General features: G+C 42.3%; 1 protein-coding gene across 1 annotated transcript in view; it reads left to right on the top strand.

Annotated features, from left to right (window-relative positions):
* Nucleotides 1-423: 423 nt before the first annotated feature.
* Nucleotides 424-16,118, top strand: part of LOC139407772 (liprin-beta-2-like) — a 91,508-nt gene continuing 75,813 nt past the window's right edge. Inside the window, exons 1-2 of the mRNA XM_071151635.1 lie at nucleotides 424-505; nucleotides 7,770-7,993. Of these exons, the coding sequence (XP_071007736.1) occupies nucleotides 442-505; nucleotides 7,770-7,993 (288 nt within the window). The 5' untranslated portion in view covers nucleotides 424-441. The remainder of the gene's footprint in view (nucleotides 506-7,769; nucleotides 7,994-16,118) is intronic.

Raw genomic sequence — 16,118 nt, 5'->3', positions numbered from 1 at the left:
TGTATATGTGGGTAATCGTACCATATGACATTTCTTAAAGCTGCAATATGTCATTTTTTGGGCGACCCAACCAAATTCATATATTAATATGAGTTATAGATCTGTCTTTGTCATTGAAAGCAAGTCTAAGAAGCGGTAGATCGGCTCTATGTGTGCTGTTAAGTTTTGTTTTTGCGTCTTTTACTTTCAGTTTTGTACAGCTTCAAACAGCTGAAAATACAATATTTTTGGTAATGGAAAATGTATTTCACAGCGCATCTTTAATCTTTTTGTTTTTTAAACCTTTTTTTCTATGTTATTTACTGTTCAATGTGTACAAAGCTAACAAAGCTAGCATATATTAGATTTGAACTCTTCTAGAATTCTTAATTCTTAGAATTTAACAATGGTCTTCCTTTCCTAGGACATCAAGCATAGAGGCCGATGCAGTAGTCTGTCGCCATGGCCTCAGATGCAAGTCACATGTTGGAGGCGGCCTTGGAGCAAATGGATGACATCATTGCAGGTAAAAGTGATTGAACTCATGATCATATTCCAGTATTTTGTCACTTTAATCTTTCCCTAATACATATAATCCACTTGTCACAGTTCTTATTATGCTCTTTGGATTCACCATTGAAAAAAATTAAGCAAAGCTGAGAGATACATTTGGAATACAAAAACAAACAGGATCAACTCGTTAATTTCTTTTGAAAATAGCTCATTACAGCATTGTACCTTCTTTGTACACAGTTACTGCCCAGCCAGCACATTTGGTTTCTTGGAAGTTGTGGAAACATATGTTTTTAGTTTCTTATTGGTTCTGGTAATGAAGCCATAAGTTTACTGACTGGTAAAACAGAATGATTTTTTTAAACATTCTGAAAATTATGCCTGTTCTGGGAATGTTAGTTTTTGCCGGCAGTTGCCGGCAGGTTCTGAGAATGTTTTACTTTGGTTCCCTGAAACTTTTATAACATTCTGAGAACGGAAATTATAGTTTAAGATATTATATAACGTTCGGAGAACATTCTCTAAATGTTGTGTATGTCTTAAACAAAATGTAAAGGTTTTTGAGGTTTCACTGAATGTTTCAAGAGGACTTTTAATAACACTTCTAATAATCCTTAATTTAGGTTAACTGTTTTGAAACATGCAAACACAAATGTTTTCTTGTGGCACAGCAACAGTGAGATTCAGATGTACAGTCAGGTTCATAAGTATTTGGACAGTGACACAATTTGCGTAATTTTGTCTCTGTACGCCACCACAATGGATTTGAAAGGAAACAATCAAGATGTGCTTTAAGTGCAGACTTTCATCTTTAATTTAAGAGTTTTGTCAAAATTATTGTATGAACCTTGTAGGAATTACAACCATTTAGCCCCCCAATTTTAGAGGCTCAAAAGTAATTGGACAAACAAACATAATCATGAATTAAATTGTGAGTTTTAATACTTGGTTGCAAATCCTTTGCAGTCAATGACTGCCTAAAGTCTGGAACCCATAGACGTCACCAGATGCTGTGTTTCTTCCCTTGTGATGCTCTGCCCGGCCTTTACTGCAGCGGTCTTCAGTTCCTGCTTGTTCTTGGGGCGTTTTACCTTCAGTTTTGCCTTCAGCAAGTGAAATGCATGCTCAATTGGATTCAGGTCAGGTGATTGACTTGGCCATTGCGGAACATTCCACTTCTTTGCCTTAAAAAAAGTATTGGGTGGCTTTCGCAGTATGCTTCGTGCCCTTCTCCATCTACACTGTGAAGCGCCATCCAATGGGTTTTGAAGCATTTGGCTGAATCTGAGCAGATATAGCCCTAAACACTTCAGAATTCATCCTGCTGCTTTTGTCAGCAGTCATGTCATCAATAAATACAAGGGAACAAGTTCCATTGGCAGCCATACATGCCCACGCCATAACACTACTTCCACAGATGAGGTTGTATGCTTCGGATCATGAGCAGTTCCTTCTCTTCCCATCATTCTGGTACAAGTTGATCTTTGTCTCATCTGTCCATAGGATGTTGTTCCAGAACTGTACAGGCTTTTTCAGATGTTGTTTGGCTAACTCTAATCTGGTCTTCCTGTTTTTGAGGCTTACCGACGGTTTACATCTTGTGGTAAACTGTCAGTATTTACTCTGGTGAAGTCTTCTCTTGACTGTTGACTTTGACACAGATACACCTGCCTCCTGGAGGGTGTTCTTGATCTGGCCAACTGTTGTGAAGGGGTTTTTCTTCACCAAGGAAAGAATTCTTCGGTCATCCACCACAGTTGTTATCCGTGGTCTTCCTGGCCTTTTGGTGTTCCTGAGCTTACCAGTGCGTTCTTTCTTTTTAAGAATGTACCAAATAGTTGATTTGACCACACTTGATGTTTTCTCTCTGATGGGTTTGCTTTGATTTTTCAGCCTAATGATGGCTTGCTTCAATGGCAGTGACAGCTCTTTGGACTTCATATTGAGGGTTAACAGCAACAGATTCCAAATGCAAATGCTACACTTGAAATCCACTCTAGACGTTTTATCTGCTTACTTGTAAATTAACTAATGAGGGAATAACACACTGGCCATGGAACAGCTGAGCAGCCAATTGTCCAATTACTTTTGGTCCCTTAAAAAGGGGGGGACCACATATATAAAACGTGCTGTAATTCCTATACCTTTCACCCAATTTGGATGTTAATACCCTCAAATTGAAGCTGAAAGTGTGAACTTCAGCTCATATTCATGACTTAATTTCACCTTCAATATGCTGTGGTAGACAGCAAAAATATTAATAACTTGGTCAATGTCCAAATATTTATGGACCTGACAGTATGATCTTCTGTTCTTTATCCATGCAATTAGTACACTGCGCCACTCATATGCCATGTTTTTATAACTCATACAAAGATATTCATTTTATATATTCAACAGACCCCATTTCAAAGGAAACAAGCACTCATTAAGATCAGGTGTGGCCAATTAGTGGGTGTGGTCATGATGGCTGAACACACTTAACAAGATAGAGTATAACATTTTGTTGACGCTGAGAACGGAATGTACTAAACTGAACAAAAATACAACACAACAGGTAAAGCGTTGGTCCCATGTTTCATGAGCTGAAATAATACGTACATACGTACAAAAAGCCTATTTCTCTCAAATGTTGTGCACAAATTTGTTTACATCCCTGTTAATGAAGATTTCTCCTTTGCCAAGATAGCCCATCCACCTGACAGGTGTGGCATATCAAGAAGCATATTCAACAGCATGATCCTTACACGTGTGCACCTTGTGCTGGGGACAATAAAAGGCCACTCTAAAATGTGCAGTTTTATCACACACCAAAATGCCACAGATGTCTTCATTTTTTAGGGAACGTGCAATTGGCATTCTGACTGCAGGACTGTCCACCAGAGCTGTTGCCAGAGAATTTACTGTTAATGCCACTATCATAAGCTGCCTCCAACGTTGTTTTTGAGAATTTGGAAGTACGTCTAACAGGCCTCACAACAGCAGAGAACCACGTGTAACCAAGCCAGCCCAGGACCTCCACATCCGGCTTCTTCACCTGTGGGATCGTCTGAGAGGGCAGAGTGGGGCTGCTGAGGAGTATTTCTGTCTGTAATAAAGCCCTTTTGTGGAGAAAAACTAATTCTGATTGGCTGGGCCTGGCTCCCCAGTGGGTGGGGCCGGCTTCCAAGTGGGTTGGCCTTTCTTAACATGCTCTGAATGTTCTGAGAACATTACTTTAAATAGAACCATGAGTAAACCTGCAGAAAACGTTATGTTGAAGTACTGAAATTCCCACAGAAGAATGTAAACGTTCTCTGAACTATTTGAAAACCTTCTCAATGTTAAACCAGTTGGAGACCAGTTGGAAACCAGTTTTTTTTTACATGGTACATACTGTGATACTATAATAGTAATATAACAATACATGCCATTTAGTAGGTGCTTTTGTCCAAAGCGACTCAGTCATGCGTGCATACATTTTCGTATAGGTGGTCCCAGTGGGAATCAAATCTACAATTGTGTAGTTCAAGCGCCGTGCTCTACCAACTGAGCCAGAGAGGACCATGATGTGTTTATATAATCTTTGACGCCATAACTCATGTTTAGAGACATGGAGGACAGGGCCTGTCTACTCATGCTGAAGATGCCCAGCAGGCAGTGATGGCCTGAATGACATATAAAAACAGTATTCATAGTGTGGATGGAAATCTCCAGCTAATGCATTTCATTCCAACACGCTGAAAACACAGAGGCAGCTCTCTAGCTACTAGCTGGCACTGCCACAATGTAAGATGTTTAACCTAACTCTAACTGTAACCACACTGCTGCCCTAACCTTCATTTAAGACCAAAAGACACATTTTTGTTTTCATGAATTTTTACTTTGCAGCTAGCCAATCTAGTGCAAATCGCTCAGCTCTGTCTCCTGGACAAGATCCATCCCAGTAAACGTCAACCTGCCAAATACAGTTGATGTTGCAAAGATGAAGATGGATGAAAGAGATAGCATTCAAATGAAGAACCCACACTGGCTTACAGTATGTCAGACCTTAATGTTATTTCAGAGGGCTTTGTTGGAGATCCTCCAGGATAAGGAAGGAGCATGATTGGATGTTTAGCTTGTTTACAGTGGAAATCAGATAAGTCTGTTCTGCTATGATGTGCTCCCAAGATATGAGTGTGTTTTAATGGCGTCGTCCTTTTTCTTGCATGTACAGTATGAATCCTGTTTAAAGGGTCTATGCAGTAACAGTTTGTGTGTGTGTGTGTGTGGGTGGGTGGGTGTGTGCAGTGTTTTCTGTAAGTACATGGAAGCAGCCAGATATAAAAAGTAGCCAGCCATGGAATTCTGGGTTGGGGGGTTCCGGAACTAGCTCTGTTTTGGTGGCTTCTGGTACATTCTATTGCCTTGCTTCCAACTGAAATAAACAGCTAAATTATTGAATACTTTAATGACTTTACCTTCCAAATTGGTAAGATGAGTTGTGGTATTGAGTAGAAAGACATGATTACTGAAAATATATGAATTGTATGAATTCAGTGTGTTGTTAGTTGTTTTGGATATTGTCTAGGCCTCTCTCAGCCCCATGACAAAATGTGTAGTATTGCAGGGAACGAATGTTGTCTCTGTGACCCCCCCCCCCACATGCTAACTTTGCTGCTGCTGCTGGAAAAATCAGAGGGGAAACATTCACACGGGGATGTGTAAATTCACTCACAGGAGACGATTAAGAAGCATCGTGCTCTCCCTCCTCCGTGAAAATTAATTTGACTGCAGCCAACCACAGCGTACAAAAATAACGCAGGTAGGCCTACCGAGAGGCGGGACAGACAGCAGATTGGCAAACCAGCTGTTTCCCTGTCATCATTTTCTTTGTGACTGTCCTATCAATAAATCGCTAAAAGATGCATATCATTCGTTCTAACGGGAGAAGTATATGTAGACTTTTCTGACTAGCGAATGTAAACTTTGAAATGAAAATAAGTCTGGTTGATATATGAAGTAGAAAAAGTAGCCGGCTTACAATGAGTCTGTTATCGGCTATTTAGCCGAGTGCCAAGCTTTTTGGAAAGCCACTGCGTGTGTACCCATGCGTGCGAGCATGTTTGTGTGTGTGTGTGTGTGTGTGCGCGTGTGCGCGGCTGTTAAATTAGGGACAATACTTTGTAGGGAGTGTGACTCGGGGTCACATTCCCTGCAGCAAGCTCAGCTATTGCCAACATGATTTAACTAATAGAGGATAAAGGTTTAATGCAGTCAGTCAACAAATTAGAGTGTGGGGGGTGGAGATCAACATGCCAGTTTGTTGCCGAAAGGATCAGCAAGACAACTTGTTACAATCAGACTGTGGAGAGAGAAAGGCATGCAACACTGACAACCACGGGATTCATCATGGAGTCACGTACTGTGTGTTGGGGAATATCACAGCAGTGTGTGTTATTGTGTAAATCTAAATACATCTGGTCTAATATTTGAATATCATGCCACTAGTCCTCCCTTTCCTCTCAATCCACCATGACAAGAAATCAGGTTCAACAGTCAAGTGAATATGCTTGACTGACCAAGTTGTCAAGGTGAAAACAATATGTTCACAAACTAAGCATTGCTATTACCACAGTAAGATATGGTCAGTTAGAAGTCAAGTGTATTACTTTACTATGCAGCCTTGGTGTGTCACGAACTACAAATAGAATTTAATCCAAATGTAATTACTGCGAGGAATCCCAATCATCATATTTTGAAATACTGGTCTGATTACATTTGAGTATTAGAACATACTTAGGAAATACTTTTCGTTTTCAGTACACGTGGGAAACGTCTCTGAAAGGCACTTGACATTAAGGTATAATATTCAGGTTATGAGTTGCTGCAGTGGTGGTGGGCTTGAAAATATGCCACCTACTGGTTATTTCCGGGACATCTGAATGAGATGAGCGACACAGTCATATTATCATCTTGAGTTGAATAATTTGTTTCTTTATGTTTTTTCACTTATTGTCAATCGATACTAGGATAATATGAATTAGTTATTTGATTAGTATTTGGAAACCTCAACCAACTTCAAACTATGCTCAGACAAACAGAAGAACGTACTCAACTACTGTTTAACTGGGCTGGCTTGTTAACTTGTTTAAGGCGTTTTATTGCACCAACTGTTTTGTAACAGGCTTGTGATCTGAATAAAGCTGAGTATACTAGATATGAGATGAACAGAAAACAGGGCTATTTGGCTGTAGATACCCGTAGTTATGATGTCTGTAAAGAGATGCAGTTGAGCATGAGTATATAATCTCTTATTTGTATCCCCACTGACCCTCAGGCAGGCACAGGCATATTTACGGAAAATCTAGGGTTTTCTTTTCTACATCGTCCTCAAATGTCAAGCCAACCAAAGCATGCACTCAATGTACCATGGTTTTGCTGCATGTTTTTCCATCAGCGAAAGTACGGCTGTTTGTATACATAGATATGGACAAGTCCCAGATCTGTTTGTGCTACATGTTATGACATTGACCATAGGAGTGGGCAAGCCAACACAAACAGATCTGGGATCAGGTTAGTACTGCCAAGACCACCAGATAAAAAAAATAAAAAAAGTTTTTTTAATTTGTTACTTTACTTCACTTTTCTGCTAACATAACAATAGGAAGAAACATCATTATGATGTCATGATACGTCAGCCAGTTGAGTGTAAAGGCATTTGGGGGACAGAAACATGGGACAACTCTATCTACAGGCCCATGTGACCTCATGGCCAACCCCAGTATCATAGGAGTGGTGAGGCCATTTTCATATTGTTTTAGATACCCACAGACCTCTAGGGCACATAGGCATTCCCTGGTCTTAACCAAGCTATAGTACTTCACCGTGGCCTTATCAATGTAAATGTAAAATGTCCTCTGTCCTGTAGGTCACATCATCTCTAGTTCCATAATGGCAAAACAAAGGAAATGTATTTGCATGTTCTGCCTCAATCTGATGTTAGTGTAAAGTAGGCTAATAGGGAAAAAGGAAGCGTATTGGAGCATTAAGATGTCATGATAATACACTGCTGCTCTGATCCTCTCTCCGTAATCTGGGATTAGCTACCAAACGTAAAATCTCTTCTTTCAGGCTCCACACTGTACACTTGTTGCTCTTACCTCGGGCTCTCAGACCCTGTTCCTGGAGTGCTACCCTCCTGTAGGTTGGACGTGTAGAAGGGAGCTGAGTGGGTCTGATACTGCGATATGTATATGCGCTGATAGTACATATCTTGTCCACTATAATGACTCTTTGTCCTTTGTCCCTGGCAGGCTCCAAGGCTGCAGCCGAGTACACCAACGGCCTGTTTGAGCTGGGCTCCCCGGGCAGTGCGGGACCCCTGCAGGTGCTGCAGCTGGTTGAGGACCTGAGGCTGGCCCTGGAGCTGCAGCCCAGAGAGGAGGAGAGGGACACCCTGAGGGCCCAGGTCCCCAGCAGCACCGCTCACATGCTCATGGACTGGTTTGACATGGACAGGTACTCAGAAAGGGTCTCGGTGAGTAGCAGGAAGCACACCTGGGTCTACGGAAATGCTGTATTTTTCCATTACTTCTGCCAACGATGTCAATTAACCATTACTTATGCCAACCATCTCAAGTAGTCGTTACTTATGCCAACCATATAAAACAACCATTACCTTCGCCAACCATCTTTAGCAACCATCGTCATCTTCCTTTGTCTAACAACATATATTTATATATAGGCTATAAACAGATAATATAGATGAGCATCATTCATTATTTGCTCAGAATGTTATCACAGTTGTTTACAGGCCATCTTGGGTCAGTAGGATGAATAATATTATGTGGAACATTTCAACTTCTTATTTACTTCCAATTGAGGCAGGTTCTCAATTTTAATTTTTTTCTCTCTCTCTTTGTATCACATTGAAGGAGAGAGGGTTGATTCATTGCAGCAGCAGCTGCTGTGTATGAGTTTTAGACAGACCTACAACTATTCCTGGGTGCTGTTAGATCTTAGCATGGCTGTGTCTGGGACTAAGGCTGGCCATGTTTAAAAGAGTCAACGTGTTCCTCAGAGACTCCTAATAGGGCTGAACTCAACTTCCTGCCTTGTCCCCTCTTTCTGCATTACTCACAACCTCTCCACTCTCCCTCTTTCTAATCACCCCTCTTCTTTTCCTCCTACTCTACACAATCACTTTTTCCCTCTCTCTACTCACTCTACGTTCCCTCTGTTAGCTCTGTATGTTCTCTGTCTGGTCACCTCAAGCACAGCTGAAGCACTCTGGGGTGTTAGGGGGTAAGTCTGAATCAATTCTTCATGTGTTCACTGTTCAGCTGGAGCAGCACATCAAGCTCTTAGTCTATAGATTTATTTGGGAATGTCACGCATGTTTCTTAGTTTTTTGTTTTTATTGTTGGCTGTGAATATCATGACCAGGTCTACGAGGGTATGCAGGCACTTTACATATTTGGATCATATTTAGGAAATGACAAGCACATGATGATACTGCTACTGTGAGCCAGGGCTTTGTTCATTGTGGCCGAATGTTGACGTGAATGTTTGACGTTGTTATGGAATACAATGTCTTGTCATTGGCCGAGGCTGCAGTAAACAACCTGTTGCCGGGGCTAAGAGGCCAATGAAAGGCTCTTTTTTCCCCCTCTCTCGGAGTCGGAGAGGCTAATGCTTTTTCTATTCAGCAGGGGTCTTACACGCTATACAGTCTCTCTACTGAGACCCCCATCTCTACTGGCCCAGAGCACGATTAAACACACACACTCCTCCATTAAACTAAACACACTGCTCTCTGAGGAACTGATTCCCTCCACAGAGGAAATAGGATCAAGCTCCCTCCGTATGTTATTGGCAGGAAGAAGAGAGACCCTGTGATGCTCGCTATCGCTGACCTGAAGCTATTGTCTGTCGATCGGAGAATGTCAGACAGTAAGACAGGGGTCAAGTCTGGCGCAGAAGAAGCACGAGATTGAAGATTTTGCCTTAAAGGGAAAGTTGTTGCCTTGACTTATACAAGGAGGGATTGTTTGAAAGAGAGATGGGGGGGGGGGAAAGAGTTATCCTGGTGATTGTCCGACTCAGCAGTCAACATAGCCAGGTGCAGGACAGAGTGCACAGTCAGCCCCTTCAAGCCCTGAAAGCAGTGAGTGTAGCTCTGTAGCAATGGAGTCACTGGAGCACTCCACTTCCTTGTTGCAGTTCCATAGCAGGGCTGGGAATATGATCAGAGCACATGCACTCAAGATGGATTACCAAATCTGTTTTCTTGTTGAGCCTGATGACGTTTGCATGATTTGCATCCCTCATGATATGTATGCATTCTTGTGCTCCTGGGTGGCGCAGAGGTCAAAAGAACTGCACCGCAGTGCTGAGGCACCATTACAGCCTAGGGTTCGATTCCAAGATTTGTCACATCTGGTCGTGACAGAGAGTTCCATAGGACAGTGCACAATTGGCCGTCTGGGGTACGAGAGGGTTAGGCCGGTGGGGCTTTCCTTGGCTCATCGTGCTCCAGTGACTCCTTGCATCTGGGCTGGGAGCCTGCAAGCTGACTCCGATCGTTAGTCGAACAGTGTTTCCTCTGACACATTGGTGCGGCTGACATCTGGGTTAAGCGAGCAGTGTGATAAGAAGTAGGCGGCCAGGCGGGTCATGTTTTGGGGGACGCATGACTCGACCTTTGCCTCTCCCAAGCCAATTCAGTAGTTGTAGAGATTAGCCATACCACCCTGAACACGCCAGTTCAAAGTCAGGCCTGGTTAGTACTGGGACGATAGACCGCCTGGGAATACCAGGTGCCATAAGTTCCAAAAAATATAAAAAATGTCAAAAATATATATATATGCATTCTTGGCTGTCGTTGAGCCATACCTGTGGTTCAGGACATGACATATCATGTGGGTCGTTCCACAAAATGAGTGCCTTTTGAGTCCCTTTGATATTTAAAAGGCCCAGTGCAATCAAAAACATGATTTTTCTATATATAGTTTTTTATATATAATTCCAAAATATGAGGTTGAAATAATACTGTGAAATTGTGAAAATTATGATAATGCTCTTTTAATGTGAAACTTGAAACTTCAGAAATGGAGTTTTGGCCTGCCCGGTGACATCGCTAGGTGGTAAATTAGTGAATAGACCAATAAGAAAGACAGTTCCAAACCTCTGCCAATAACAGCTAGTTTTCTGTTTTCCTCACTCAGACTACTCCCAGACAGTCCTAGCAAAGCAAATCTTGAGAAATTCCTCTTGCTAAGAAGCTTTTTCTGTTTCTTTTTTTTACCATTTTGATTGAAAACAATCATGTTAAATTGTTACACAGAATGATTTGACATTGAGATAAAAAAAAAACTGCTGCAAGTAGAAACTGGGCACAAATATTGAATTGTATAAGCATATTATAGTAAATGAAAGGCCTTTTAATATAGACCACATAGAAACTACTACTCTGGTGGTAAAGTGGTGCCATCAACTCAGTATTGAGAGAAATAAATGAAATACTCACAGGAAGGTGTGACTCTCCTCTCTGTAACTAGAACAACAGTAGTTTCTTTGATAACTGTATTTGTCCCGCAATTACATTTTGAGCAACGGTAATTTGGTCGTGCTTATTAGAATGCACCACTCCTCCATGCGCACAGTAGGGAGAGAGAGTTGCTCGCTCACACAGCAGCCGACAGTGAAACAGGGACAGGCAGATACTTTCATATGGTACATTTTTGGTCAATTGCACAATGCAGTTTGAATAAATCATAAATACAAATTGCACTGCCAAGTCAAAGGGTCGCAAATGCGAGTGTTTTGGTCACAGTTTTGAGCCCTGTTGTAAAGCCCTAGTTATTGTGTTGCTTTGACAGTCATTTCTGAAGATAAGTATTTATTTCCTGTGATTAGTGATTCATTTTTAAGGTTAAAAAAACTAACGATCATCAGGTTGCTAATGGTCTGGTACTCAGGGCTCTATTGTCCCTCCGTCAGGTCCTAATGGTCTGGTACTTAGGGCTCTGTTGTCCCTCCGTCAGGTCCTAATGGTCTGGTACTCAGGGCTCTATCGTCCCTCCGTCAGGTCCTAATGGTCTGGTACTCAGGGCTCTATTGTCCCTCCGTCAGGTCCTAATGGTCTGGTACTTAGGGCTCTGTTGTCCCTCCGTCAGGTCCTAATGGTCTGGTACTCAGGGCTCTATCGTCCCTCCGTCAGGTCCTAATGGTCTGGTACTTAGGGCTCTGTTGTCCCTCCGTCAGGTCCTAATGGTCTGGTACTTAGGGCTCTGTTGTCCCTTCGTCAGGTCCTAATGTTCTGGTAGTCAGGGCTCTATTGTCCCTCCGTCAGGTCCTAATGTTCTGGTAGTCAGGGCTCTATTGTCCCTCCGTCAGGTCCTAATGGTCTGGTACTTAGGGCTCTGTTGTCCCTCCGTCAGGTCCTAATGGTCTGGTACTTAGGGCTCTGTTGTCCCTCCGTCAGGTCCTAATGTTCTGGTACTCAGGGCTCTGTTGTCCCTCCGTCAGGTCCTAATGGTCTTGTACTCAGGGCTCTGTTGTCCCTCCGTCAGGTCCTAATGGTCTGGTACTTAGGGCTCTGTTGTCCCTCCGTCAGGTCCTAATGTTCTGGTAGTCAGGGCTCTATTGTCCCTCCGTCAGGTCCTAATGGTCTGGCACTTAGGGCTCTGTTGTCCCTCCGTCAGGTCCTAATGTTCTGGTACTCAGGGCTCTGTTGTCCCTCCGTCAGGTCCTAATGGTCTGGTACTTAGGGCTCTGTTGTCCCTCCGTCAGGTCCTAATGTTCTGGTACTTAGGGCTCTGTTGTCCCTCCGTCAGGTCCTAATGGTCTGGTACTTAGGGCTCTGTTGTCCCTCCGTCAGCTCCTAATGTTCTGGTACTCAGGGCTCTGTTGTCCCTCCGTCAGGTCCTAATGGTCTGGTACTCAGGGCTCTGTTGTCCCTCCGTCAGGTCCTAATGGTCTGGTAGTCAGGGCTCTATTGTCCCTCTAACCACTCTGACATCAATGCAAATGCAATAGAAAATCACATCTGACACTTATCATCAGAATAGCATGGTCCTTTAATAACTCACCTCACGTTGATGATCAATTTGAAGAATTGATTGTGCAGTTATACAAAACGTAGCCTACTGCACATTACCCATAGCAGAAAAACATAAAACAAAACTGATTTAAGATGTCTTCGGTGCATAATTGGTCTAGCCGATACTCCAAAATTAAACACATTTTAGTAATCGCCTTTGAGTGTGGACTGTATTATTATGCATACTGGGTGGACTGGTTACCTTATGTAAAATGTCTATCCATGATTCTGGGAGAGAGCCCTAGGCGATGCTGATGGTTCATTGATTGTGCAGGCCTGCTTACAGGTAGCCTATAATTATAGTGAATTTGTATTGCATTCTGAATAGCCTAGTAATAGGGATTTTTAAAAATATTTTCATAATTAATTGGGTGGCACATTAACTTTAGCTACACAGAATTTCTCACCACCATGCATTTCCATCTCCTCCTCTCTCCCCTTTATTCCTTTCTCGAGCAGGCAGAAGGGCTGTCAACTGTTTAGTGAAATGTATTTTGTTGCGAAAACATATTACTAACGAATTAAGCACGGGGTAGCTCCAGGTTTAGGGTTGGAGAGCCCATGGTATACAGAGTTTGGGTGGAATATCACCTGTCGCGCAGCGAGAGCATTCTCCTCAAATAGTGGTTGATGCATGGAGTGAAATAAGTGTTCTTATATTTATTTCGCAGCTGCTCATATTAAGCACAGCTCAGCTATAAAATCGAAGTAGCCTGTCAGGCATCATTGAAAAATTGACCGGCCTCCATTCGCTATTTGAGTGCATACAGATTACATGTATTTTTCCCCTGCCCCTGTTCCTGCCCATTGATAATGGGCCATTCTAAATCCAAGCTAATTTGACATATTAGTAAAGATTCAAATGAGAATAGTCTGATGGGTGAAGATATGATCACTTGATGAGAGAACAGCTGTGCAGCCTGAGGCTGCTTGAGTGTGAAAAACTGTTGAGTGTGAAAAACCCAGCAGCATTGCAGTTCTTGACACACTCAAACCAGTGCACCTGGCATCTACTACCATACCCCGTTCAAAGGCACTTAAATCTTTTGTCTTGCCCATTTACCCTCTGAATGGCCCACATACACAAGCCATGTCTCAATTGTCTCAAGTCTTAAAAATCCTTCTTTAACCTGTCTCCTCCCCTTCATCCTCACTTATTGAAGTGTATTTAACATGCAACATCAATAAGGGATCATAACTTTCACCTGGATTCACCTGATCAGTCTATGTCATGGAAAGAGCAGGTGTTCCTAATGAATGGTACACTCTGTGTATATTTCCACATTATGAGGTTGGAATAATACTGTTAAATTATGATAATGCCCTTTTAGTGTAAGAACTGTCTGAAAAGACAGACTGAAATTGTTGCCTGTTTTGGTGGGATGGAGTTTTGGCCTGCCTGGTGATCTCAGCAAGGGGTACATTTGTTAATGAACCAATGAGAACGAGAGTTCAAATAATCTCTGTCAATAACACCAAGTTTCAGTTTTCCCCTCCCCACTCAGATCAGGAGGGACTGGTGCACTTCACAAAATAGATGGCTTCATGAGGAGGAAAATTATGTGGATATATTGAAGCAACATCTCAAGACATCAGTCAGGAAGTTAAAGCTTGGTCGGAAAATTGGTCTTCCAAATGGACAATGACCCCAAGCATACTTCCATAGTTGTGGCAAAATGGCTAAGGGCAATAAAGTCAAGGTATTGGAGTGGCCATCACAAAGCCCTGACCTCAATCCTATAGATATTTATGGGCAGAACTGAAAAAGCACGTGCAAGCAAGGAGGCCTTCAAACCTGACTCAGTTACACCAGCTCTGTCAGGAGGAATGGGCCACAATTCACTTATTGTGGGAAGCATGTGGAAGGCTACCTGATATGTTTGACCTAAGTTAAACAATTTAAAGGCAATGCTACCAAATACTAATTGAATGTATGTAAACTGCTGGCCCACTGGGAATGTGACGAAAGAAATACAAGCAGAAATAAATCATTCTCTCCACTAGTATTCTGACATTTTCACATTTTTTAAATAAAGTGGTGATCCTAACTGACCTAAGGAAGGGAATTTTTACTAGGATTAAATGTCATGAATTGTCAAAAACGGAGTTTAAATATATTTGGCTAATGTGTATGTAAACTTCAACTGTGCATACATACTGTATACGCCTACAGTAGAAACAACATTAATATATTCAGAAAATAAGGAACATACTTTGATAGGAACGCACACATGTCCAATGTTATTATTTGTAAGGAAAACAAAAAGGAAGGCAATGTAAGTGGCAGCCAGAAAATGTTCTAATTCGTGCCAGACTGCGCGACTGTCTGCAGACTTGATCTGCGCAAACATTAGTGAAGTGCATGGGCTCTCCTCGGAGAGAGAAGTTTGTCCGGCTCAGTAAAGCCTCAAACATAAATTGTCCGCAATGCTGAAATGGGCAACTTCTATGTGAATTAATGAGGAGGCAGAACACACCTTAATTCAAACAGTTGTTAGAAAATGCAACTTGTTAAATAATTTGACATTTACAAATTGAAACCGCTTATAGATAATTAGCAGGAAGCGCGTGTTAACTGTACTGTTGCGTAATAATCACATTTTGGAGCAGAGTGCATTCTGACATCACATTCTGTTAGTGTTCAAATACTGGAGAGTTGAGACCAAATCACGGACGCTGGACAGAGTGGATTTCAGTTGTAACAAAAGACAGTTTTAATGAGTCAGAGATATCTTGTCCCGCAGTTTTACGTGCACGGACCTAGTTCACATAACTCGGCAAGGAGCCAGGTGAAAAAGAGGCCTATACAATGGTTACACACATTTTTATACATAGAATAAAGTAGGTGGAGTCTTGTCGTTTCGGTCTGTCACAACCATTGCATTCATCACAAAATAAATCATCGTCATAAAATAAGTCAGTCATATTTTTTATGTGAGGGTGCCACCAGATGTGCGAGGCCTTTTTGGAGGGTCTTTAGTTTGCCTTCGTGTGTGTGGCCATGTGTTTCTCATAAAAGTTCTGGGTCCATCAGTGTGGCCTGCTTCATGGGCATGGGCTGAGTCTGTATAGATATTCAGTCTTTCCTTTTCCTCTGATGAGGACCTGCGTCAATCCAATGATTTCAGCTAATTTGGCCGATGCTGGTTGAGGGATGATGGCTGATTGAAGGGTGCCATCACGAGGTGAGCTGTTTTTTCAATAGCTTTTGCTACTGCAGCAACGTATCTGGAGCATGTTGACTGTCCTACCTCAATGTGGTCAAGTTTGAAGAGTAGTACATCAAGACCCTTCTCTCCCCCTCTTGTTTCTGGAATAGGACGGATGAGGTGAATCCTTCCCTTTCAGAAACATCCAAATGGAACTTGTTCTTGTAGTCAGGTGCAGTCAGAGCTGCTGCCGCTGATAGATCTGTTTTCAGGAGTGCTATGGCTGTTGATGCTTCAGCCGTCCAGGCCAGGGGTGCATGGAGGTTCCTTGATCGTAGGATGACCGGTGCTGCCACCCCCTCTGGGCCACACCCAATGGTACAACACCTGATAGGTGGGGTCAGGTGCAT

This window comes from Oncorhynchus clarkii, chromosome 1 (assembly GCF_045791955.1).
Source record: "Oncorhynchus clarkii lewisi isolate Uvic-CL-2024 chromosome 1, UVic_Ocla_1.0, whole genome shotgun sequence".
In the NCBI taxonomy this organism is placed as follows: domain Eukaryota; kingdom Metazoa; phylum Chordata; class Actinopteri; order Salmoniformes; family Salmonidae; genus Oncorhynchus; species Oncorhynchus clarkii.
Note: the sequence above shows the minus strand (reverse complement) of the source record. Positions and strands in the feature narration are given on the sequence as shown.